General features: G+C 43.6%; 1 protein-coding gene across 7 annotated transcripts in view; it reads left to right on the top strand.

The window, feature by feature from the left end:
- Nucleotides 1-25,724, top strand: part of LOC115197051 (ATP-binding cassette sub-family C member 8-like) — a 126,020-nt gene extending 100,296 nt beyond the window's left edge. For 5 of the 7 annotated variants that reach the window (XM_029758193.1, XM_029758195.1, XM_029758197.1 and 2 more), the window contains exons 21-40: nt 4,813-4,897; nt 5,644-5,724; nt 5,953-6,090; nt 6,205-6,330; nt 7,534-7,630; nt 9,448-9,695; nt 13,325-13,491; nt 14,511-14,580; nt 14,763-14,920; nt 15,143-15,235; nt 15,334-15,436; nt 15,899-16,012; nt 16,249-16,369; nt 16,713-16,843; nt 16,941-17,019; nt 17,120-17,228; nt 21,657-21,760; nt 22,620-22,753; nt 23,572-23,634; nt 25,448-25,585. In XM_029758193.1, the coding sequence (XP_029614053.1) occupies nt 4,813-4,897; nt 5,644-5,724; nt 5,953-6,090; nt 6,205-6,330; nt 7,534-7,630; nt 9,448-9,695; nt 13,325-13,491; nt 14,511-14,580; nt 14,763-14,920; nt 15,143-15,235; nt 15,334-15,436; nt 15,899-16,012; nt 16,249-16,369; nt 16,713-16,843; nt 16,941-17,019; nt 17,120-17,228; nt 21,657-21,760; nt 22,620-22,753; nt 23,572-23,634; nt 25,448-25,585 (2,359 nt within the window). Of the gene's footprint in view, nt 1-4,812; nt 4,898-5,643; nt 5,725-5,952; nt 6,091-6,204; nt 6,331-7,533; nt 7,631-9,447; nt 9,696-13,324; nt 13,492-14,510; nt 14,581-14,762; nt 14,921-15,142; nt 15,236-15,333; nt 15,437-15,898; nt 16,013-16,248; nt 16,370-16,712; nt 16,844-16,940; nt 17,020-17,119; nt 17,229-21,656; nt 21,761-22,619; nt 22,754-23,571; nt 23,635-25,447 lie in introns of those variants that run through there. The other 2 variants (XM_029758192.1, XM_029758198.1) reach the window with 2 other exon arrangements.
- The last annotated feature ends 422 nt before the right edge of the window (nt 25,725-26,146 follow it).

The raw sequence follows: 26,146 nt of genomic DNA, 5'->3' as shown, positions 1-26,146 counted from the left end.
GCTAAAATATGAGGAAGTTATAGTCCTAAAAATGCTTTCCAGTTTTACTGTTTCACCCAATGACGTGCGCTCGTGCCAAAAGCTTATCTCTCTCTCGTTTTACTTTGTAAAGCAATATTTGGAAATATTTTGGTAGCCTAAAGTCTTCTCTTTTCAGCAGGAGCCATTTGCTTTCCAACCTGTATTTTCCCTCGATTGTATTTCAAATATTGTGAAAGACCTGTTTTGTCTGCATGCTGTTTGTTCACTGACAGATTTGCTGCGCATTCCCTTCTGTAGGCTATTCCTTGTTACTGGGCTACAATCCAAAAGAAGCTATTTATCCTCTGTGGCTAAATTATAGGCATTCTCTTGGTGCAGTAGGCTATTCTGAATGATTTAATTTATTTCTGAACAGAGCAGTAATTCTATAACTTTGGCAAATTTATTTCAATTTATCAGGGGTGCTGCAGTTCCTTCAGAACCCTTTGCGCGGCAATGATTCTATAACGAAATAAGTATTGAAGTGCAACGCTGGAGAGATGAAAGTTGCAGGTTCATGTCTGTCAGAGCAGAGAGGGAGAGAGATCATAGAAAGTGAATCTCATTCTAGTTATGGGAGAGATACAGACGCACTTCTCACACAGCCATGGCCACCCGTTGGTCTCACACATACAGTAGGTTACAAAGTTGCGCTAAACCCGGGCCGGCCCCTCCCCAATCAACTCTTAGCATATAGGCCGGGATAAAAATCCACTTTTTCACATGACATTTTTTTTGTGGGGGCAGGAGAATTAACGAAGAGGCAACTCAAATGATCATTTTGTTTCAGATTTGGAGGAGGGCCTCTAGCGGGTCGTTTGTGGCGTTGGGTGGATCTTGGCTGTTCACAGGTCTTGGTGTGCCTCCCCACTGACTTCCTGGTGGCCACCTGTACTGACTTGGTGATGGAATAGGGGATGCTGGGAAAGGTGAAGGCGGATTGGAGGGTCCCGGGGGTCTGGACTGAGGCTGGCTGGTTTGCTGCTATGTGGGATCAGGGGCAGGGAGGGCTGAAGAGGTGGATCTGGGTAGCTAAGGAGCAGGGGGAGGAGCCGGGGCAGTAGGGGGTATGGTCAGGTTCTGGGGTGGTCTTCAGGTCTGGTCTGGTTCTGGGGTGGTCTTCGGGTCTGGTCTGGTTCTGGGGGGGTCTTCAGGTCTGGTCTGTTGCTGGTTTGTTGGTCTGGTCTGTTGGTCCAGTTTGGGTCATCATCGTGTAAGAAAAGGAGTTGTGAGGCGAGGGGTTCTTCCGCTTGTATGGCAACTTTCAAAACCAGCTTCCCTTTGACCAGTGGTTTGGGGGGTGGGGGGGGGAAACAGAGGTGAAGTGGCTGGCAGGGGTGGGGGCTGTTTCTGGGACATCTTGGATGGTGGATTTGGCAGTGCCTGTGGAAAGGTCTGGGGTCTGGTTCTGTGTCTTCGTTGTTGTCTGGGGGTGGGGGGTTGGGATTTGGGTTAGTGTGGTTGGGGTTGGTGGCGTTAGCCCTTGCCCTGCTGGCTTAGGAACTGGGGCAGGTTCTGAAGAAGAGGCGCTCTTTCCCACACAGGTTGTAGGGGCGTATGGATATACAGTCTGTCTTTACAGATCTTGCAGATGATGGCTTGCAGGCTGTAGCCAGATGGCCTAGTTGGCCACAGTTCCTGCACAGTTTGGGCATGCCGTAGTAGTGGACGGAACCTGTGTTGTTCTCCAGTGTGATGGTGCTGGGGAGGGGTTGGGTCCGGTTTTAACTGGACCGGCCATTTTCATTCCCCAGTCCAGACGTTGTCTTTGTCCAGGACCCTCCTAGCCGCTGACTTGAGGATGGCCAACCTACTTAACCAAACGTGTATGTCATAGTCCTGTATGCATTCATTGTGAAGTTTTACTGTAAGTACCCAGATGCTGCTCTATTCCTCCCTTCATACAGCCTGTTTTATTCTCCTCTCCACCCTTTCTCTCTTTTTTTCCTCTCTTTTTATCTGTCCTCTCATTCCCTCTCCACCCTTTCTCTCTTTCCATCTCTCTTTAATAAAGCCCCAGGGCCAGACAGGCTTCATTCATCCCTTTATATAATTCAAGTCTTCTGAGGTCTACAGACAATACGCAAACAGGGCCGATGGAGCGTAGCGCAGTGTTGCAATGTCGTTTTTCGTCACAAAAAGGGCAGCTCCTTGTAATATTCTCCAACATTCGACAGTTTTTTTTCCTACATGGAAATTGAGACCTGACGTGTTATTCCTTGCGAAGACTGAGGGGCAGTATTGAATGAGTTTTGCAACGTAAGTCCCACCGCTGTGTCTACATCACATTTTCCAGTATCCCTTCTGGTATAAACACAGACGAGATGGACGTTCTGATACTTCGCGTCTGCTGCTTGCAAGTTTCCTTTTTTGGTGCTTTTTATGAGATTTTGCAAAGCGCAATTATGTCCAGTTTGGTGGAACGTCTGTGCGAGCTGGTGAGACAATACGACACTGACATTATGCAGCGGGTGGATGACTTAAAGAAACGGCAGCAGGAGTTACAGAAACAGCAGCAGCATCCAGCAAAAAAACGTCTACGACGTCATGGTACCATGGATGGTGTCTATTCCTGCCAATCAACTTCTCCCGTTTGTCTCAAACCCAAAAATGGTTGTGTGCTTTTTTTCTCTCTTATTCATACATTAGGGTGGTGGGTTACCTTTTTTTTGGTGTAAATATTTTTTAAAGTTATTTCCTCGTTCACATATTACTGGTGTTTACTTAGTTTGTTTTCTCTTATTTCCCTTTTCACCTGTTTTACGTTGGACTATGTTCCTCTTGTGATAGTAAATAAATATCTAAAAGGTCTGCAAATGTATTTGTCTGGTTATTTGTACATGTGGCAGAAAGTATTGTTCTTTTCAATCAGTCACTCGGTAAACTTGTACGGCTTTGTACATGATCTCCATTGAAAGGCCACTACACATGACCACGTACAACCTTGTGTTATGTAGATGAGGGTCTAGCCTTGTCTACAGCTGGACAGCAATTCTCACCCATTTGCTATAGCAGGAAAGGCCACTAAGGCCACTCATTGAAAGGCCACTACACAACACAAGGTTAGGTAAGTGTGAAGGATGAAGTGACTGTCATTATAGTACTATACTGAACCAAAATATAAACGCAACATGCAACAATTTCAATGATTTTACGGAGTTACTGTTCATATAAGAAAATCAGTCAATTGATATCAATTCATTAGACCCTAACCTATGGATTTAACATGACTAGGCAGGGGTGCAGGCAGGGGTGCAGGCAGGGGTGCAGCCATGGGTGGGCCTGGAAGGGCATAGGCCCACCCACTGGGGGAGACAGGCCTAGCCAATCAGAATTGAGTTTTTCGCCACAAGGGCTTTATTACAAACAGAATTACTCGTCAGTTTCATCAGCTGCCCAAGTGGCTGGTCTCAGACGACCCCGCAGGTGAAGAAGCCGGATGTGGTGGTCCGGGGCTGGCGTGGTTACATGTGGTCTTCGGTTGTGAGGCCGGTTGGACTTACTGACAAGTTCTCTAAAAGGACATTGGAGGTGACTTATGGTAGAGAAATGAACATTCAGTTCTCTAGGCAACCGCTCTGGTGGACATTCATGCAGTCAGCATGCCAATTGCACGCTCCTTCAAAACTTGAGGCATATGTGGTACCTGAGACATCTGTGGCACCTGGTAACCTGGTGTCTCCGCACATTGACTCTGTACCGGTACCCCTTATATATAACACCGCTATTGTTACTTACTGCTGCTCTTTTAATTATTTGTTATTCTTATCTCCTACTTTTTTTGTTGGTATATTCTTAACTGCATTGTTGGTTAAGGGCTTGTAAGTAAGCATTTCACTGTAAGGTCTATCCGGCTCATGTGACAAATACAGTTTGATTTGATTGTGTTGTGTGAGATCTGCACATTTTAGAGTGGCCTTTTAGGTGCACCTGTGTAATGATCATGCTGTTTAATCAGCTTCTTGATATGCCACTCCTGTCAGGTGGATGGATTGTCTTGGCAAAGGAGAAATGCTCACTAACAGCGATGTAAACATTTGTGCACAGAATTTGAGAGAAATAAGCTTTTTCTGAGTATGGAACATTTCTGAGATCTTTTATTTCAGCTCATGAAACATGGGACAAAAGAGACATGTTTGCTTCTGTGGCTAAAAAAAAGTAGTGTTGTAAAACACAGAACGCCAGACTAGCCTGACGTGTAGCTCGCGCTTGTACACGAGCGTAGAACGCCGGATCCGGAAGTTCAATCGTCCTCGCTAGCTAGAGTAAAAAAAAGAGTGCCTTGGCTCCTCTTGCTTGGTTAAGCGTCTCTGACCCCCCAAGCCCCCTACGAACGTGCATGCGCGCAGATCTACGTACGTTAGACCCATTTAGAGATTCACTGTTTCACTTGATCCCCTTAAAATGTTCTTCAGTTCAACCGCATCTCTGTGGAGATGTTTATCCTGAATACAACCTTAGAATAATATACTGTTGCTGTCTTACGGTACATAGATAACAGTAAGAGTATTGGATACCGTAAATGGATTATAGTAACACTATTGGTACCATAAACCTGGTTATGGTAACATACTGTACCATTTCTTTTACTGTAACTTACAGGCAACAGGCTGCCTGTAAATTACTGTAAAAACAATGGTAACATTTCTTTTTACAGTGTACCATGATATCGTTACTCTGACAGTACAAATCACTAGGAATCTGTTCCGCTTTCCCCAGCCCATTGACATTTCAGGGTATTTGTTTTAATGTCACGGTTGTCGTCTGATTATCTGTTTCTGTGTTGTCCAGGTACAAGGCTGTCATTGAGGCGTGTTCCCTGCAGCCGGATATTGACATCCTGCCACAGGGAGACCAGACGGAGATTGGAGAGAGGGTCAGTGACCCGCACCGTCACTGTTTCTGTCACTTGGGACCACTTGTACCTGTCTCGTCATTCTCACTTACTAAATGGCAATCAAGGGGAACAAATTATAATAGTACTAATCAAGTATAATCTTTATATAATCTTGATGTATTCAGGTTTGAGACAGAATCTCTTTCGCTATAGAGGGTCCTGTCACCACCTGTCTCTGATGTTTATACTGTATGTACAGGAAGCAAGCTTCACCAGAGCTCGCCCAGTACACTGTCGTGTTTGTTTTGTTCAGGCATCATTCTGTTACGTAAGCAGGTCTTGGTTGTGTTTCTGTGACAAAGGTGTGTGTTTTAATAATATTGCGGTGTTTATTTCGGTAATGTTGCTGTTTGTGTAACCTCTCATTAATAGACTACGTGAACATACGCAAGATTTTACTTCTGTGTGTGTGTGTGTGTGTGTGTGTGTGTGTTAATTGATGTGCACTACTACTTCTATAGAATAGGCATGACCCTATTATGCAGAGACAGAAGTTGATAGTAGATTATTCCACTACAGCGAGTCTTGGTGGCAGTAAAGGAAGAAGAGGGCAGATACATCAGTCTACCTTTGGGGAGAGCTCCTGACACTCAATCACACACACACACACACACACACACACACACACACACACACACCTACACTGTATTGTGGTCTGATAACGCTGATACTGTACGCTCCACGTACCTCCATTCATTCTGTCCCTCGTCCCTCTCTCTCCACAGGGTATAGTTCTATCTGGAGGGCAGCGCCAGCGTATAGGTGTGGCCAGAGCCCTGTACCAACAGGCCAACGTGGTCTTCCTGGTGAGAGAACCTGTCTACACTAACTTAGGTCTACACGGTGACCTCAGCTTCGTCCAGAAGAATCATGTTGAATCACATAGAACTGATATTCAAGTAACCAGTATTTTCCCCTTTTGCAAATCACTTTTCACCTCATGAAACATTGAGATGAAGCCACAATGCATTGTCTTTGATTGGAGACCATGGAATCATGTCCCTCTCTTTGGCCTGTCCCTTTGTGTGTTTCAGGATGACCCGTTTTCAGCGCTGGACATCCACCTGAGTGACCACCTGATGCAGGAGGGCATCCTCAAACTGCTGAGAGAAGAGAAGAGAACTGTGGTGCTGGTCACTCACAAACTACAGTACCTACCCCACGCCGACTGGGTGAGAGTAGAGTGTGCGGGCGCGCGCGCGTGTGTGTATTGTGTTCCACAAGCAGCGTGCTTCATTCACATCTAGACGGTCACTAATTCAGCCACTCTCTCCCTCCGTGGTCAGATCATAGCGATGAAGAACGGGACCACTCAAACCGAGGGGACTCTGAAAGACATCCAGAACTCTGAACCGGAGCTGTTTGAACAGTGGAAGACCCTGATGCACCGGCAGGACGGGGAGTTTGAGAAGGTACTGTATCGGACCGCGTGTCTCCAGATGGCCACAACAGAAAGGGTCAAAGGGGGTGTGATGATGACACATCCTCACTTCTCATAGGCCTGAGTTTACACACGCAGCCCAATTCTGATCTTTTGCCCAGTTATTAGTCAAAATAGCTGACCTGATTGGTCAAAAGACTAATAAGTGAAAAAAGATCAGGGCTTCTGCGTTCAGTACGAAATAACGGTGTGTAATGTTGAATTAAACGGAAACGGTGCCATACTGAACAACCAGTTGAAGAACGGTGTGGGGATTTTGTGTGGTGTGCTGCAGGAGTTTTAGCGATTTCAAATGTTTACACCCATATTGATCAGGCCTCACCTTGCCACACCCACCAAACAGGAGCAAACATACCTCAACGGCTGTTAAAGAACCGTGAGCACTGTGTTAGGGAAACGTATCATTCAGTACAAACAGTCACGCAATGTAGTAAACGTTGGAGCGAACTGAACGCACCCCAAAATGTAGCTGCCTGTGTGAACGCAACCATATACAGACACAGTGCAGTCGGAAAGTATTCAGACCCCTTGACCTTTTCCACATTTTGTTACGTTACAGACTTATACTACAGGTGGACTCCAATCAAGTTGTAGAAACATCTGAAGGATGATCGATGGAAACAGGATGCACCTGAGCTCAATTTCGAGTCTCATAGCAAAGGGTCTGAATACTTATGTAAATAAGCTATTTCTGTTTTTTTATTTGTAATAAATTAGCAACATTTTCCCCCCAAAAACAACAGTTTTTGCTTTGTCATTATGGGGTATTGTGTGAAGATTGATGAGAATTTTACAATAAGGCTATAATATAACAAAATGTGGAAAAAGGGAAGGGGTCTGAACACATTCCAAATGCACCGTATTCCCTATTGTGAATGTGTAAATGTTTATTTGTCAGAGGGCCCTGCTTTTTCAGTAATATTTCATATTCTGCCATAGTTAAACATTTTATTCCATCATTTCATCTGCTACAGTTGTGTTAATTGAATGTGTGAACTTTTTATGTGCACAACGTAACGTCACAGGGTCACACAACTGATGAGCAATTGAGACGTTTGTACGGGGCTTGCTCTTTTTTGGCTCCTTTTTTCCTGCTCTGTTTTTAAATTCATCTGGTCAAATCTATTTCAGCAAACTACCTCAGCTGAAACTCTGATGTGTGTACGTTCTCCAGGAGACAGTGCCTGAGAGTATGACGGTGTTGGAGCGTAAGAACCTGCGGAGAGCCATGTACTCCAAAGAGGCCGCCAAGACTGAGGAGGAGGACAAAGGTGAGAGGTCAAAGTTCACAAACTTCCCAATGGGATTGAAGGACACCGGCTGTCAATCACTCGCTAATGGGAACCAGCGGGGTTAGCATGGGCATAGTTACTTCAGTATGCTTTGTTTGTGGAGACAGGTGCTAAATTTACTAGGTGTTCAAAAAAAAAAAAATCTAAAATGGGATGCCTCTGCAGAGTATCTGTTTTTGAACCTATAGTGGAAGTAATAGTGTGTGTGATCCTGTGGGGTCTGTCTGTGGCGATGTCCCAGTAAACTACCTCAGCTCAAACTCTGCGTTCTTTTCTCTTTCTTTGTCAACACTGATCTGTAAAAGACGTCTTTTAAGATCTGTTGAAAAGGAAAAGGGGGGAATCTGGTCCTTGGGGGGGGCTACATTTTCTGCTGGTTTTCATCCTTTCCCATCAACCAACAACTGGTTTTAGGCACAGATCTAGGATCAGCATACCATCCCCAAATCATTACCTTTATTCACAAAACTGACTCAAGATCAGTATCTATCTAAGGGCAAATGCGTCCTATGTGCTGTGGTGACAGTGATATGGTAGTGGTACTGTGCTCTTTATTCTGTGTTCTGTGTTGTCTCCTGTGTTCTGGTGGCACCCCGGTGTGGACTGAGACAACCCCAGCACAGAGTGCCGCTGCTCTTTTAGACGTGGCAGGTTTGGGCTGACCGCATGGTTTTACTGAGTGGTTCCCAGTCGCGACCAGTCTGTGTCATCGTGTTGCAACTGCGCTCCGTACTACTTCCCGTGTGGCTCCTGTGTAGGCTTGTAGCTCGCAGACTCTACCCATGCTCCGTTTCGTGCCATTTCCATTCCCTTGTTTTCTCCCTCACTCTTTCCCTCCATCCTTCGCTCTTTCTTTCCTGATCTCTCCCTCCGGCCTGTCCCGTAGACACGCCCATTCAGCCATCAGCACTGAGGCTTGCCTGCATCATGTCATGTATGTTTAGATAAAGGGAATAGGTGGGAAGTTGTCGGCACTGCTCCGCTCCCCATGGTCAATGTGTCCTGTCTACTGTCCCTGCTCTACGTGCTCTGTCTAACCCAACACATGAAACAAATGATGTTTCCCATTAGGAAACAAACGATGTATCGATACAGGATTGAACGACCAGTTGGTCGTGTAGTCATGGCTAGAAGGGATCCAGCTTTTGTCAAATTAACGTCAGGTTTGACTTTTCGTAGCAGGTTAGGAAGATTTGGTTAAGGTTTGAAAGAGGGTTAGGGTAAGCTAAAATGCAACAACCACAAAAAAATATACTTTTGACGTTAATTTTACAAAAGCTGGATCCCTTCTAGCCATGACCCTGCTCTGTCTCTAGCTGTAGCTATATTTCTGTCTTTTCTCTTCCCCTTCTCTTCCCCCTGTCTTTTCTCTTCCCCTTCTTTTCCCCCTGTCTTTTTTCTTCCCCCTGTCTTTTTTCTTCCCCCTGTCTTTTCTCTTCCCCCTCGATTTTCTCTCTCTAACTGTTTCTCTCTCTCTCGCCACCTGAGCTGCTGTGAAATGGCTTATCACTCTGCCTTCCAGTCTTTCAGTCAGTAGCTGAAACAGAGCCTTCCTCCTGAGTCCCATTTCACTTCCTGTCCTCCTGCTCCTCACTAGCCACACAGATACTCCTGTCATATTGTATCCATTAGCGAGAGAAAGAGATAAGGACATGGAGAAGAAGAGAGACCAGGATATAGGGGGAGAGAGGAGGGGAGAAGCAGAGAGAGGCGAGATATAGTGGACACACACACACACACAGCCCCCCACCCTCACACAGTCTATCCCTCGCTCATGCAGCTCTCTGTTCTTCCAGAAGAGTCTGTGGACAGTGACGAGGATGACAATCTGTCCCAGGCCATGCGTCACCGCACCACCATTCCCTGGCACTCCTGTGGTGTCTACCTGTCCTCTGCAGGGCTCCTCCTCCTGCTGCTGCTCCTCCTATCACAGCTCTTCAAACATTCCCTCATGGTTGCCATCGACTACTGGCTGGCCCACTGGACCTCCCGTGTCATCAATGCCAAGATGGACGCCACCGGGAGGAACTGTACCGTCGCTCAGGTCAGGTGACAGGCTTCAATTTGGTCCTACCAAACCAAATGGCAATGTGCCTTTAAAACACTGTGGTTACGCTTTAATCTACAGTACACTATTTATCTTACAGTGTAGTATTCACTTTAAAGGACCTGGTGAAATGTTAGTTTACAGTGCCGTGCAAAAGTATTCACCCCCTTGGCGTTTTTCCTAGGTTGTTGCATTACAACCTGTAATTTAAATGGATTTTTGGGGGATTTCATGTAATGGACATACACAAAGTAGTTCAAATTGGTGAAGTGAAATGGAAAAAAGTGGTGCGTGCATATGTATTCACCCCCTTTGCTATGAGGCCCCTAAATAAGATCCGGTGCAACCAAATACCTTCAGGTCACATAATTAGTTAAAGTCCACCTGTGTGCAATCTAAGTTTCACATGATCTCAGTATATATACAGCTGTTCTGAAAGGCCCCAGAGTTTGCAACACCATTAAGCAAGGGGTACCACCAAGCAAGCGGCAACATGAAGACCAAGGAGCTCTCCAAACAGGTCAGGGACAAAGTTGTGGAGAAGTACAGATCAGGGTTGGGTTATAAAAAAATATCAGAAACTTTGAACATCCCACGGAGCACCATTAAATGCATTATTAAAAAAGGTAAAGAATATGGCACCATAACAAACCTGCCATGAGAGGCCTGCCCACCAAAACTCACAGACCAGGCAAGCAGGGCATTAATCAGAGAGGCAACAAAGAGACCAAAGAGAACCCTGAAGGAGCTGCAAAGCTCCACAGCAGAGATTGGAATATCTGTCCATAGGACCGCTTTAAGCCGTACACTCCACAAAGCTGGGCTTTATGGAAGAGTGGCCAGAAAAAAGCCATTGCTTAAAGAAAAAAATAAGCAAACGCATTTGGTGTTCGCCAAAAGGCATGTGGGAGACTCCACAAACATATGGAAGAAGGTACTCTGGTCAGATGAGACTAAAATGTAGCTTTTTGGCCATCATGGAAAACACTGTCTGGCGCAAACCCAACACCTCATCACCCCAAGAATACCATCCCCACAGTGAAGCATGGTGGTGGCAGCATCATGCTGTGGGGATGTTTTTCATCAGCAGGGCCTGGGAAACTGGTCAGAATTGAAGAAATTATGGATGGCGCTAAATACAGGGAAATCCTTGAGGGAAACCTGCTTTAGTCTTCCAGAGATTTGAGACTGGGACGGAGGTTCACCTTCCAGCAGGACAATGACCCTAAGCATACTGCTAAAGCAACACTTGAGTGGTTTAAGTGGAAACATTTAAATGTGGTATGACTTAAAGATTGCTGTACACCAGCGGAACCCATCAAACTTGAAGGAGCTGGAGCAGTTTTGCCTTGAAGAATGGGCAAAATTCCATGTGGCAATATGTGCCAAGCTTATAGAGACATTTTTTGTTGTTGCATGGTCTCTGTTGATTGTGAATTATAACCGGAAGCGTTTCTAGGTTCCAATAAATGTTACTCTCACAAAGATAGGATTGATATTCTCATCATGGCAATATCTCCCAACCTCATTGTGTATTCATAATATAACAATCATATTTGGCCACTTAGAAAGCCTTTTTCCAAATGGCATTGCTATTGTAATGTAATTAGAGTGGTGTAATGTCATTACCCTTATTAGGAATTGAGTAGACACACACAAGCATACATATATAATTACAGGAGAGGGTAAGCTGTGTCATCCACACATTAGGGTCGTGGCAGGTGTGTGGGTTATCCTGGTGCTACTAAACCCAGCCTCTTATTAATAGACTGTGTCCTCTGCTTAATGCCAGGTCACATTTCATACAGTCATCCAGAGGGTGGCAAGGGACAGCATCTGATACAGTAGATAGTTACACACACACACACACACACACACACACACAAATAGACATGTCTGCACTTTCACGTACGCTTTTACACTTTAGCCTAATCATAGTCTCGCTCCCTCTCTCACGCACCGTACGCGAGCACACACACACACACACACACATACACACAATGCTCTATTGCTTTTGTCATTCTAACCAGAGCCAATTTAGCCACAGACATGTGGGGACACTCCAAACCTTTGTCACGCTATCTAACAGAGCCCCAATGTACACTGCAGCTGTGAGGACTGCCTCGTGCCCACTGCACCGAACAAACCTCAATCTGGCAACACAAAGACTGACAGTATGACTGACAATCACTGCTGCATCTCCCCCTGGGGCTCAAACACAGCTGTTCCCCGTCACACACACACACACACACACACACACACACACACACACACACACACACACACACACACACACACACACACACACACACACACACACACACACACACACATGGGTCACATCCCAAATGTCTGATTATCAAAGGTGTTTCTGTGTGTTCATTAGCTTCAGTGTTTTCCCCCTCCGTCTTTCACACTCTGGGGAGGATATAAGAAATCTCCTCTGCACAGAACCCTTAAATTGTCTTTGACCTTGAATTAGAAGCCCATTCATTCTGTTAAGCCCTTACAGTGATTGTCTGACTGACTAATTCATCTGAAGGAAACATAAATAAATGATTTGACTTGTAAGAGAAATCCCTTTTCATTTCCCCAGTCACTTTATTATCCTTGGCTAGAGGGGGTTTGGCTCTGAATGTTTGATTGTGTTAATTAAATCGCTATATAGATTACCTTAGGGGTTAATTTAGCATTTATCTTTTAATATCACTGCCCTGGATTAGAGTGGAGGAGGCGAGAGGAAGGGAAAGAAGACAGGGCACAGACGGAGTGACATAGAGTATTCATTGTAGTGTTAAGTCAGCAAAGACACTACAATGAATAATGTAGTATTTACTGTAGTATTTACAGGTATCTATAGTATACATACTATAGTAAAATAACTGTAGTTTATTCTATAGTATTTACTGTATTGTTTTTGCACACATTTCTATAGTGTTTTTGTTTTATTTTCTTTGACATAGAAGTGGAGGCTTTCTCCTTGAGGAAACCTACAGAAGAAATACTAAAAGAGCACATTTTCCATAACCAATTGTTTTAAATGTAGTGTTTTTGTGGACGTAACTGTAGTATTTACTACAGTGTTTGTTTTCTCGGATAATACTGTAGTATTTACTATAGTAATTTTACAGTACACTACAACATTCTATAGTAAGTACTACCCATGATTGAGGGATACCACAGTGTGTAGTGTAGTATTCTACAATTTTCTATAGAATTCTATAGTAAGTACTGCAGTATTCTATAGTAAACTATAGTATTTTTCTGTGTGTGTGAGAGAGAGTGTCCGTGAGAGAAGGGGTGTGATGTTATTTTGGTTTGACGTGTTCTCTAATGACCCCAGAGTGTGATGAAGCTCAAACTACATACACCCTTCATAATTTGCTTACACACACATAACATGCACACACATTTAAACTGACTCTACACGCACACACATACAATCATCATATACAGTGCTGCTACTGTTTATCATATACTCTGATGTCTAGTCAGACACACACACACACACACACACACACACACACACACACACACACACACACACACACACACACACACACACACACACACACACACACACACACACACACAGCTCTCTAACCCACCCTCTTCTCCCTGTGTAGGAGTGTGGGTTCAGCCACTCGTGGTACCTGTCGGTGTTCAGTGTGTTGTGCTGTCTGGGCATCGTTCTGTGTCTGGTCACCTCTGTGGCTGTAGAGTGGACAGGCCTGAGAGTGGCCAAAGAACTACACCACAACCTGCTCAGCAAGATCATACTGGCCCCTATGAGGTAAAGGGGTGTGTGTGCGCGTACAGGTTTGATGCATCATGTGCATTTTATGGTACCTATTACTACTCTAGGGCGGGCAGGTTGTGAGTGTGTGTGTGTGTGTGTGACTGTGTATAATGCGTTGGTGTGTGTGTGATGATCAATCATCTTGGGTTGCTTGGTGAGACACTGTAAACACTGTGATCCGCCCCATTACCCAGAGGCCCATCTGCCTGCCACACACTGAAACCACGGCAACACCAGCGCAGTGTCAGATCACCGATAGCTAATGACTCCGAGTCTGTTTCTGGGAGCCGGCTCATTTGGCTCCCAAACGGCTCTTCGTTCAAAATGGCAAAGAAATCAACCTAGAACCATAAAAAAAAAGCTAATTTCCAATGTGAAGCCCAAAAAGTAGGTTACCATTATGTCAAATCATGAAATACGTGTTCAAATAAATGTGTACCTGGCCAAGTTATTAGATGGGTATATATTTTTTGGCACTGAAAGAATCAGCGCGGACCAGATTGACGCGCTCTCCCCCTCTACTGATTGTTTCTGCAGTCAGGATTCACCCTCTTTTTTTTAGATAATTCTTTTCTACCTTGTCTGCAGAAAAACATTGTTTTGAGCTCAAAAAGCAGTGGTAGCAGTATGCAAATTTGGGAGCCAAATGAACGGCTCTTTCCCCGATGCGATTCGGGTTCCCGACGTTCACCAAAAAGATCCGTTCAAAAAGAGCCACTCGTTCGTGAACGATCCAACACTAGTCTGTACCAAACCGTTTTAGATGAGGTGGTGGCCAAGAAGAAAAGTTACTTACATTGTCTTCTTGCTTTCAAATTCAATTCCTCAAAATCCTCAGAGGAATAACATTTGGAACAGAAACATTGCTGATGTGTCATCAGCTTTTTCTACTCAAGGTGGTACAGATGAGCTTTAAAACATACTGTACCTTTCAGGTATAATAATGTACTGTAAATATGAACCATGTTGTATAACTCTTAGGTGTATCTACAGTATGTGGTTGTCTCCTCCAGGCTGTTTGAGACCACTCCCCTGGGCAGCATCCTCAACAGGTTCTCCTCTGACACCAACACCATAGACCAGGTATTTCAGCACCACCTTTCTCTGTGTGTTAAGTGGCAATAGCCACCACCATAATGCCTTGGAACTTTCAAATTCCTATTTGTCTTCATGGCTGTGGCAGTAGCTTCAGCCTTTGAACCCTTTGCTTGTTTTTCCTGGTAGATGGTAGTAATGTAATGTTTCATTGGTGGTTGTGTCCCCAGCACATCCCTGCCACCCTGGAGTGTCTGAGTCGCTCCACCCTGCTGTGTGTGTCGGCCCTGGGGGTCATCTCCTACGTGACCCCTGTGTTCCTCATTGCTCTGGTGCCTCTGGCCATCGCATGCTACTTCATACAGAAGTACTTCCGGGTCGCTTCTAGGTGAGCGCTTGGTTAGGGATTTTGTCACTTGTTTTGCTGCTGTGTATTCAATAGTTACAGTATCTTCCCCCATTTGTCTGTCTGTTTATTTATCTTGTATCTCCCTCTCCATCTCCTGCTTTCTCTCCTTCTTTCTCTTTCTTTCTTTCTTTCTCTCTTTCTCTCTTTCTTTCTCTCTCTCTTTCTCTCTTTCTTTCTTTCTTTCTTTCTTTCTCCGGTCAGGGACCTCCAGCAGTTGGAGGATAGTACCCAGCTCCCTCTCCTGTCCCACTTCTCAGAGACAGTGGAGGGCCTCACCACCATCCGGGCCTTCAAGTAAATCTTTTTTTAAACTCATCCATTTTGACAGCGACAGCTAGGAGTTTGTGTGTTTCTCCACTTACACATATTACTCAATGGTTCTCTCCTCCCAGGTATGAGCCCAAGTTCAGACAGAGGTTACTCGAGTTCACAGATGCCAACAACATCGCCTCCCTCTTTCTCACAGCAGCCAATCGCTGGCTAGAGGTCCGCATGGTAATGAGCTCTACTCTATACTATAGTCTACTCTACTTGACTTGTATGGCCCGTGCTGATCAAGTTGTTCCATGTTTTCTCACATTTTATTGGGTGACTGTTTCCCCCTATGACAGGATGATATGGATTTGATACTGAGTATTTTTTATTTATTTCTATGGCACTAAATGGTTACCTGTGTGTTAACTGTTTGTTATCTCTCCACAGAGTATTTATCTGTGTGTGTGTTCACTATTATGCTGTTGCTCTGTACACTAGGATACATCGGGGTCTGTATGTTCACTATTATGCTGTTGCTCTGTACACTAGGATACATCGGGGTCTGTATGTTCACTATTATGCTGTTGCTCTGTACACTAGGATACATCGGGGTCTGTATGTTCACTATTATGCTGTTGCTCTGTACACTAGGATACATCGGGGTCTGTATGTTCACTATTATGCTGTTTCTCTATACTGTAGGAGTACATAGGTGCCTGTGTGGTTCTGATAGCAGCTGTGGCCTCCATCACTAACTCTCTGTATAACCACCTCTCCACTGGCCTGGTAGGACTAGGACTCACTTATGCACTCATGGTGAGGACCGTTCTCGTGTGTGTGTGTGTGTGTGTGTGTGTGTGTGTGTGTGTGTGTGTGTGTGTGTGTGTGTGTGTGTGTGGTCTAACATCTAATATAGTCACATATTTCTTGATGAAAGGACTGAGGTCAAGCCCCTAATTTAGTGAAACTAATATCTCCACCTTCGTTACAGTACCTTCTCTCTGCAGGTCTATAATGAGGTTTTCTGCTCGGACTGTGTCTCTGTGTCCCAGGTGTCTAACTACCTAAACTGGATGGTTCGTAACCTGGCAGACATGGAGGTTCAGCTGGGTTCAGTCAAGAGAATCAATGGTCTGCTGCAGACTGAGCCTGAGAACTACGAAGGACTGCTCAGTGAGTACAGTACCACCTCTTAGGTCCAGCCCCTACCCTTGCGCTAACCCTAGTTTCCTATCCACATCCCGGTTCAACCCTAAATCATGCACTGACCTGAACCCTTAAGTCTAAACCTAACCCTAGCTCCAGCCCAAACTGGGTAGTTCTGGCTCAATTTAACCACTGCCTACAGTATATCCCAGGCATGCTCAAGTCCTGGAGTAAAGACTTACTCCTGTGGAACATGGGACATCCCAACCTCACCGTACCTAGTCGCCACAGAGCAGTTCTCTCTTCTGCTTTTCCTCGCTCTCTCCCTCTCTCTGTCCGTCTCTCACCCTCTCCCCCTGTCTCCCTCTAGCTGCGTCTCAGGTGCCGGATGGCTGGCCACAGCAGGGGGAGATTCAGATCCAGAACCTGAGTGTGCGTTACGACACCACCCTGAAGCCTGTCCTCAAACAAGTCAACGCACACATCAGCCCTGGGCAGAAGGTATCATAGAGATAAATGGAAGGAAGGGAGTCGAGAATTTAGACTGTAGACTTGTGTAGTGGTGATGAAGATGAAACAGACTTCCTGTGGTTTCCAGGTGGGGATCTGTGGCAGGACAGGAAGTGGGAAGTCTTCTTTCTCCCTGGCCTTCTTTCGCATGGTCGACATGTTTGAGGGTAAACACTGCCTACTGTTACGACACTAAAACTAAAGTTCCCGATTAGCTCCTGTACTTGACTGGGTCACTCTGACATAGCTGATCAACTCTCCCAACAGGGCGTATCATCATAGATGACATTGACATCGCCAAGCTGCCTCTGCAGACCCTGAGGTCTCGATTCTCCATCATCCTCCAGGACCCCATCTTATTCAGCGGAACCATCCGGTAAGAGAATCCTCACACTACAGTTCCATCTAGATCAGAGGTCTTGGTTCTGGAGGGCCACATTGTCTTCAGTGTGTCTAGCACCATTACACATGATTCAACCAATCAACTCATCATCAAAACCTTGATTAGCTAATTCAGGTGTTTTATGGCTGGGCTGGAACAAAAGCCTGCATCCCCAAGAGGGAAGAACCTTGAGACGAACATAGGTAGTTGAGCCAAAAGAATAGAGGTTTTAAAGCACCTTGTGCTGTGCTCCCGGAAAACCACTGCCTAGTGTGAGTTGTTTTAGGAGAGGAAATGAGAGATGGAAGCTACTCTCACTTGTATCTGGGTGAATTGGACAACTGTTGAAACTTCAATCACAGTTATCTTAGGAAGTGGCTGATAGCAGGATGCCTCTCGGAAAAACTCAACTGTAGTGAGTTATTTTTGGACCGCTCAAAAGTCTTATCAGATGCACCAAGCTAAACAGAAAGTGAATCATTTAGGGTTGGGTGCTGCAGTACTGTCTCCCTTATCAAGCTAATTCAGGAGAAGCCCAAAATTACACAATCAGACAACAGAAAATAATGCGATATTTTGTTTTTGTTTTTAATGAATGGGATAAAACGAGAAAAACATCCTTGTGAGGCATGTACAGTAAATAATGCATACTCGTTTGACACTGTACATGAGTGTGATTTGAAGTATACCTATAGGTTATACTATATCAAGTCCTGCTATGAGATAGTACTACTCGTCCAATCATACACCCTCAAAATACAAGGTGCTTCATTTTGTCCCTGTAGGGCAGAGGTGTCAAACTCATTCCATGGAGAACCATGTATCTGCAGGTTTTAGTTTATTCCTTTCCATTAAGACCTAGACTACCAGGTGTGGGGAGTTCCTTGCTAATTAGTGACCATAATTCATCAATTAAGTGCAAGGGAGAAGCAAATTCCCACAGACACTGGAATGAGTGGAATGAGACACTTGCCAAAACCCTTGAGAACCCTCTCATGAAGAACCCTCTGGTTACAGGTAGAACCAATGACAGGTTCTACAGTTATAAAATACTTCAGATACACTTACGACACACACTGCTAGGTACTTAAAGTGCCTTTAGAAAATATTCATACCCCTTGACTTATTCCCCGTTTTGTTGTGTTACAGCCTGAATTCAAAATGGATTCAATTATTTGATTTGTCTCACCTGTCTACACACAATACCCCATAATGACAAAGTGAAAACATATTTTTATGAAAATGAAATACAGAAATATCTAATTTACATAAGTATTCACACCCCTGAGTCAATACTTTGTAGAAGCACCTTTGGCAGCAATTACAGCTATGAGTCTTTCTTGGTAAGTCTCTATGAGCTTTCCACACCAGGACTGTGCAACATTTGCCCATTATTCTTTTCAAAATCCTTCAAACTTTTTCAAATTGGTTGTTGATCATTGCTAGACAACCATTTTCAGGTCTTTGCCATAGATTTCCAAGTAGATTTAAGTCCAAACTGTAACTTGTCCACTCAGTAACATTCACTTTCTTCTTGATAAGCAACTCCAGTGTAGATTTGGCTTTGTGTTTTAGGTTATTGTCCTGCTGAAATGTGAATCTCCCAGTGTCTCGTGGAGAGCAGACTGAATCAGCCTTTTCTCTAGGATTTTGCCTGTGCTTAGGTCCATGCAGTTTATTTTTATCCTGAAAAACTCCCCAGTCCTTAACGATTACAAGCATACCCATAACATGACGCAACCACAAATATGCTTGAAAATATATAGCGTGGTACTCAGTAATGTGTTGCATTGGATTTGCCCCAAACATAACACTTTGTATTCAGGACAAAAAGTTAATTGCTTTGCCAAATCTTTTGCAGTATTACATTAGTGCCTTTTTTACAAACAGAATGCATGTTTTGGAATATTTGTATTCTGTACAAGCTTCCTTGTGGAGTAACTACAATGTTGTTGATCCATCTTCAGTTTTCTCCTATCACAGCCATTAAACTCTGTAACTGTTTGTTTTAAAGTCACCATTGGCTTCATGGTGAAATACCTAAACCGTTTCCTTCCTCTCCGGCAACTGAGTTAGGAAAGAGTTAGGAAAGACTGGGTGTATTGATACACCATCCAAAGTGTAATTAATAACTTCACCATGCTCAAAGGGATATTCAATGTCTGCTTTTTTTTACCCATTAAACCAATAGGTGCTCTTCTTTACGAAGCATGGGAAAACCTCCCTGGTCTTTGTGGTTAAATCTGTGTTTGAAATTCGACAGAGGGACCGAACAGATAATTGTATGTGTGGGGTACAGAGATGAGGTTTTTATTCAAAAAGTCATGTTAAACACTATTATTCCACACAAAGAGAGTACATGCAACTTATTATGTGACTTATGTGCATTTTAACTCCTGAAATTTCAGCTTTTCATTTCAATTCCACTTTGACAGTGTTGTGTAGGCCAGGGACAAAATGTATCTATTTTATTCAGGCTGTAACACAACAAAATGTGGAAAAAGGCAAGGGGTGTGAATACTTTCTGAATGTACTGTACAGTATGTGTACTGTGTAATATTTTTGGTGAGGTTCATATATTATATGTATCCAATTGACCGCCTGTACAGTACATGCCTCTTGAGGTTATTTCAAAATGGTGTATGACCTGACGAAGATCCAACTCGGATCGAAACGTTGTTGTTATTGTGTCTGATTAAATCACTGTGGGAACATACGAGAGTTCGGGACGTTCCTTTTTTCCTTCGATACTTTCTTCTGTCCTGCACCTGATAAGTTGGATGTGCATATTTTTACATTTTTTCTGATGAACATAGCAGCTTATGGTGTATTATCTGTCTGCCTTAGGCATTTCATCACTTTACCTAAAGCAATCAAAGATAACGTTATAGTATGCTATAACTCACCATAAAAAAAGATTCTGATGCAGTAACAATGATTTGACTGCTCACTGACAAAAAAAACATTAGAAACGCATCACACTGATGGAACTGAAAAAGGGACCAGCAATTATGAAGCACTATGTTGCTGTACATTATAAGTGATTATGATTATACTTATAATGCATTAGGAGTATTGGTATACGGAATTGAGTCTATATGAGTCTTTCTGTGTCTGTAAGTATGCTTATACTGCATTATTACTGCAGCATAGTGCATTGGGTACATGTATAATGTATTATGCATATGAGTTTCATAGAAAGTGATTCACATACAATCATTACTGCACTTTGAAATGTAGGTGGGGGCATGTCCCTCAATTAGCATATTTGGGGGCATGGTCTAAAATATATTGTATTTGTACCAATCATTAGTGGAAGTGTTGTACCAGTTTAAGTGGTTTTATCGTTATGTTGATGACGGTTAATTTGTCCACTCCCAGTTCTACAATCTTTGTAAGAGTGTGTGACAATCAAGAGCTGCACTGTTAATTTTCCAGTAACTTAATGGCAGTTGGTCACCAGGAAGTTCATGTTTATTTTGCAATAATTTACTGTGAGCAAGTAGTTATTGTAAATTTCACAGTAATTTAATGTGCTGATCTATGTCATGCTCACTGACCTGATGGTGTGATAGAAAAGTGGGTTTGCTGTGAACCAAGATATTGAGGCCAGGTGAGGCTGGGTCCCAAGTGTGCTCACCACAAAAAAAGCTTAGTAGTTGTCAACTAATGTTAAGCTAGCTCGTAATCAGAAAAGTTCTGTGAAAGTACAGGATGGTACTGGCAGCTAGTTGTAACTAAGTTACTAGCAGTTACTGGATATTCAAATAGCTGGTTGCCAGTTAGTTTATGCAAAATTTGCAGCTACCTCCATGCAACTAACTGCCATTAAGTTACGGGGATGTAATGCACAGTAACCTCTTCACAGTGCAGCTCTTTATTGTCACATGCTCTTACAATAATTACAGAACTGACATTGTTAAAATGTCAACCACTTAAACTGGTACAACACTTCCACTGACAGTTGGCACAAATGTTTTATTTTGTCCTTTATTTAACTAGGCAAGTCAGTTAAGAACAAATTCTTATTTTCAATGATGGCCCAGGAACAGTGGGTTAACTGCCTTGTTCAGGGGCAGAACGACAGTTCGGTTACTAGTCCAACGCTCTAACCACTAGGCTACCTGCAGCCCCAAATACACAACATTCAGTAACTGGTTGTTGTTTACCGTACTTTCACTGCAACCAGTTGCCTGTAGTGTGGTGTAAAATTGCAGTAACGTTTTAAGTGTAGCATTTCATGGAATGAAGGAAATCGTGGTAGAGAGGGAAAGAACAGGATGGTTTTTCACAACCATCACAGCAGTTAAAAACCTCTTCCTGATATGCCTGACATCACCCTCACCCCTGACAAAGAACCCATCAAGAACCTTTTTGTTGTTGTTGGGTGTATGACTCTGTCAGTGTGTGTGTGATCATCAGGTTTAACCTGGACCCAGAGAGGAAGGCTACTGATGACATGCTGTGGGAGGCTCTGGACATCGCTCAGCTACAACCTGTAGTCAAGACCCTACCAGGAGGACTGGGTAAGTGTGTGTGCATGCTCTGAAGTTCTACCGTAGCTCGTTCAGAGATATGAGCTGAGAGCTGGCGCTTAATGAGATATAGATGTATCAGTCTCAACAACATTATATACTTTATGATTAGGAAAGCAGTATATCAGTGCAGGACCCGCTCTGAGTTGACCCCAGATCAACCCTGCTGGTTGGTTAAGATAGATGGTGGTTTGAGAGCAGTGGTGCCTTGACCAGTCTCTCGTCCTCTCACCCATTGTCTGATCAGTTGGCTGTGTCAGCTAGCTCTAGCCTAGAGTACATTCTGTATCGTGGCTGTAAGGTATTAGGGCAGCTAGCTCCAAACTTTAGACTCTCTCTCTCTCTCTCTTTCTGCTCTCGCTGACTAATGGCTGCAGGAAATTGTACTGAAGTTACGACGGAGAAAGTGTGTCAAATCAAAGTGGATTTGTCGCATAGCCAGATTAGCAGATGTTAAAGCAGGTGCAGCGAAATGCTTGTGTTCCTACCTCCAGCAGTAAATGTCTAACAGTACAATACTAATACACAAGTGATCCCAAGAAAGAAAGAAAAAAGAAATATCAGAATGTGTGTGTGGTGGTTATGCCCACTGGACAGTGACAGAGAGATGTAGAGACGGAATGTTGCTAAATGTTTGATTTGATATTTATCATTGACCAGGCAGATAAAAGGTCAATTCATTTGACTGAGTTGACAAATCCATTTTCATGGGGTCGAGCACAAGTCTACCAATATTTCTGATGTTTTGTAGGTCATGTAATGTCATTGTAATACAAATGTTCTCTCAGGCTAAAGATATGTATCGTGCAGTAAGTCTAGTATTATGGCGATAATATTTGTTGTGTTGCAGACGCCACAGTGACAGAGGGAGGAGAGAACTTCAGCCAGGGCCAGAGACAGCTCTTCTGTCTGGCCAGAGCCTTCGTCAGGAAGTCTAGCATCCTCATCATGGACGAAGCCACAGCCTCTATAGACATGGCCACGGTGAGACGTGTGTGTGTGGCAGATTGGTAAAAGGAGGAGATAAGGTGGAATGGGAAGGCAGAGGGTGAGTTGGGAGAGGAGAAGAGGAGAGGGTGCGAGCGTGGAGGAGGCTGTGGGTGGGTGAACGGCAAACGGGGAGGAGGGGAGATGTTGAGTGAAAACGAGAGGATACAGTAATTGATTCTGAAGATGAACGGGGAGAATAGAGGTATGCATTTAAAGGGGGTGGGAGTATAAGAGAACCCTAGGGGAATCAGTGGAAGTAGGAGGGAGGGAATGGGGCTTCCTAAATAGGTTCCTTTCACTGCAGCACGCTGGCTGCACACACACACACACACGTACGCGAGCACATTCACGCACACACACTTAAATGACCTGTCACAGTGACGGGCCTACACTGGCTCACAGTAGCGCAGCGGTAACCCAGGGGAAATGGAGCATATCTTAAATGGGAGATAATAGCGCAGCAGAGGGATCGGACAGCATTAGAGGGAGGAGAAGTGATGTTTTGGGTTGACATAAAGGTTTCGGTGGAAATTCTGCTGTTGATAATGTTAACTAGGGAATCATTACACCGACAGTGAGCCTCTAACTCTTGACTCTAATAATCAGGTGAACTCGCCGGTATTACTTATGTTAAACACACACAACGTAATATAACCATGTTTTAATGAAATAGTGAAGGCACAAACTATTTGACCTTTTTTTTTTTTTTAAGTACAGTGGACTCGGTGGGTAAGAGTCATGGATGTGTATCATGTTGTAAACGTTTCCTATTCTTCTTCTGACTTTGTGTTTGGTTTGTATTGTGCCCACAGGAAAGCATCTTACAGAAGGTGGTGATGACTGCCTTCGCTGATAGAACAGTGGTTACTATAGCAGTAAGTATCTTCTGCTATGACCTTCGTCTTGTGTAATCCAAATGCTTGAGAGGTTGTGACATGCACTCCCCTCCGTATGTTTTTGGACAGTGAAATGTGGCTCTATACTCCACCATTTTGGATTTGAGGTCAAATGTTCCATACGAGGCGACAGTACAGAATGTCACCTTTTTATTTTAGTGTATTTTCATACATATCTATTTTACCATTTAGAAATGAAAGCACTTTATGTACTTAGTCCCCCAATTGGAAGAAGTCATAAGTATTTGGACAAAGTCACTTCTAGTGTGTTAAAGTACTGTAAAGTATTTGGTCCTATATTCCTGGCCCACAATGGTTGCGTTCGAGCGGATCACTTTTGTCAAGATGGTGACCATTGTTGGTCACTGTCTTTCAAAGTGTGTTGCATTGTGGGTTAAAAATTGTATCACATGTCGACTGCTTGAACTTGACTTTTAATCACAAGATTTTTGTAAATGTAGTTTTTGATGACGTCGCCTTCAAGTCGCTTTTCACCAACTGCACCATGCAGCCATCAACTGCATTGTGGGAGGCTCTATTTGGTTAGGTTGTTAGGTTGTTTTGGTTTGACCCACCCAAAAAAGTGACTGAAACCGGAACCAACTTTGCCGTGATTCTAAAGCTACAGGTTATACAAATGAAATTTATATTTGAAATCGAATCAATTAATTGTACACGCGTTATATTTTCAGTTTGAGTGTGTGATATGGGGGTATAGAAAAGTTTTATAAACAGTAGCAGCTATGTTGACGCTGCCATGTTGATCTGAGCCTTGCTGTCGGAAAACCACTAGTGTCCGACTTTCGGCTATCACAGATGCACCTCTCTCTCCCGACTTCACTCGCCGAATTTCGTCCAGTCGTCTTCGTTAGACTTACTGCTCAAACACACCCAGTGACTGCATCAAACTTGTGACTCTACAAAATTGTTGGACGCATTTACAGCTTGTTTTGGTTGTTTCGGATTATGTTTTGCCCAATAGGAAGTGAATGGTGAATAATGTAATTTCTGTCACTTTGATTGTAAGTAAGAATAGAAGATGTTTCTCAACACGTCTACATTAGTGTGGATTCTACCATGATTATGGATAATCATGAATGAATTGTGAATGATAAAAAATGTGAAAGTTAGAGGGACAAAAATCCCCCCCCAAAAAAATAATAATAATCTCCCGTTATTGGTAATGGTGAGAGGTTAGCATCTTTTGTTGTAGCCTCTGTAACTTTCTCAGTCATCATTATTCGTGATTCATTGATGATTTTTCGGAATCATGGCACTATCAGGATTCATTTATGTGTCCAGAAATATCTTATCTACTCACTTAGAAAGGAAATGACTCCAGTCATCATTCACCATTCAGTTCCTATTGGGCAAAACATAACACACCTGAAACAAACTGCATCCAGCAAGTTTGTAGAGTCACACACTTGATCTAGTCATCATTGCGTGCTAGGAATATAGGACCAAATACTGAAGTTTTGACTAATTTAATACTCTATAGGTGAATTTGTCCAAATACTTTAGACTTCTTCAAATGTGCGAACTATATAAAGTTTGTTATTCTAATGCTTAAATTCTAGGTCTGAATAAATACGCGTAGAGAGAAAAGTGCTTGAAAAGGGAATTTACGCACGCTTAACTCAGCTCGGAATCCCCCCCCGTGTGCCTAGCATATATATTTGTAATCTATGTAACCCTGAATGTCAAACCACGGAAGTTGTTGAAAACGTTTGTATTTCTTCTTAACCTAATCTGTTTATTTCTGTCTACTTTTCTTTCTCTCTTTACTCAGCATCGTGTCCACACCATCCTGAAAGCAGACCTGGTGATAGTGATGAAGAGGGGGCTCATTCTAGAATACGACAGACCCCAGGCGCTGCTGGAGAAAGAGGACAGTGTCTTTGCCTCCTTCGTCAAGGCGGACAAGTGACAGAGGAGAAAGAGGGGAGGACATTCCAAAGTGCAATTGTACCATGGGCTATATATTATAATTTTATTTTCTAATTCTGTATGATATTCGTACATAAAATATTAATTCTTTGTTAATAAAAAAACAACATAAATACTCATTGTGCAGCAGTGTTTTGCATACAGTTTAGTGACAGGAAGTTAGATTTGTGTGACCTCACACTGTACAGAGCAATGATTCAGCTGTGGAAGGCTGGGTCAGAATGACACTAATTGACTCTGGGGTTGATCTAGAAATGGGTTGCGTTCCCCTGCTCAGACGTTGCATGCATCAACCAATGGTTGCGTGCCACATCATCAACTGTGCCGTCGGGCACCAGATTGCTATAACATGTGGTTAGGTGATATGTAAAATACCTATCCAGGCATAAGCTCTGGCATGCGCCAGCAACGCCTGGGCAGAGGAACACACCTCGAGTCAATAGTAGCTGAGAAGCTTGTGAATCATGGAGTCGTTCACCACTACCATGCACCGGCCTCGCACTCTCTGACGTGTGAGCCCTGATTGGATGCTAGGGGGCCA

The sequence above is a fragment of the Salmo trutta genome, chromosome 7 (genome assembly GCF_901001165.1).
Source record: "Salmo trutta chromosome 7, fSalTru1.1, whole genome shotgun sequence".
Classification (NCBI taxonomy): Eukaryota; Metazoa; Chordata; class Actinopteri; order Salmoniformes; family Salmonidae; genus Salmo; species Salmo trutta.
This window is presented reverse-complemented; position numbering and strand designations above follow the sequence as displayed.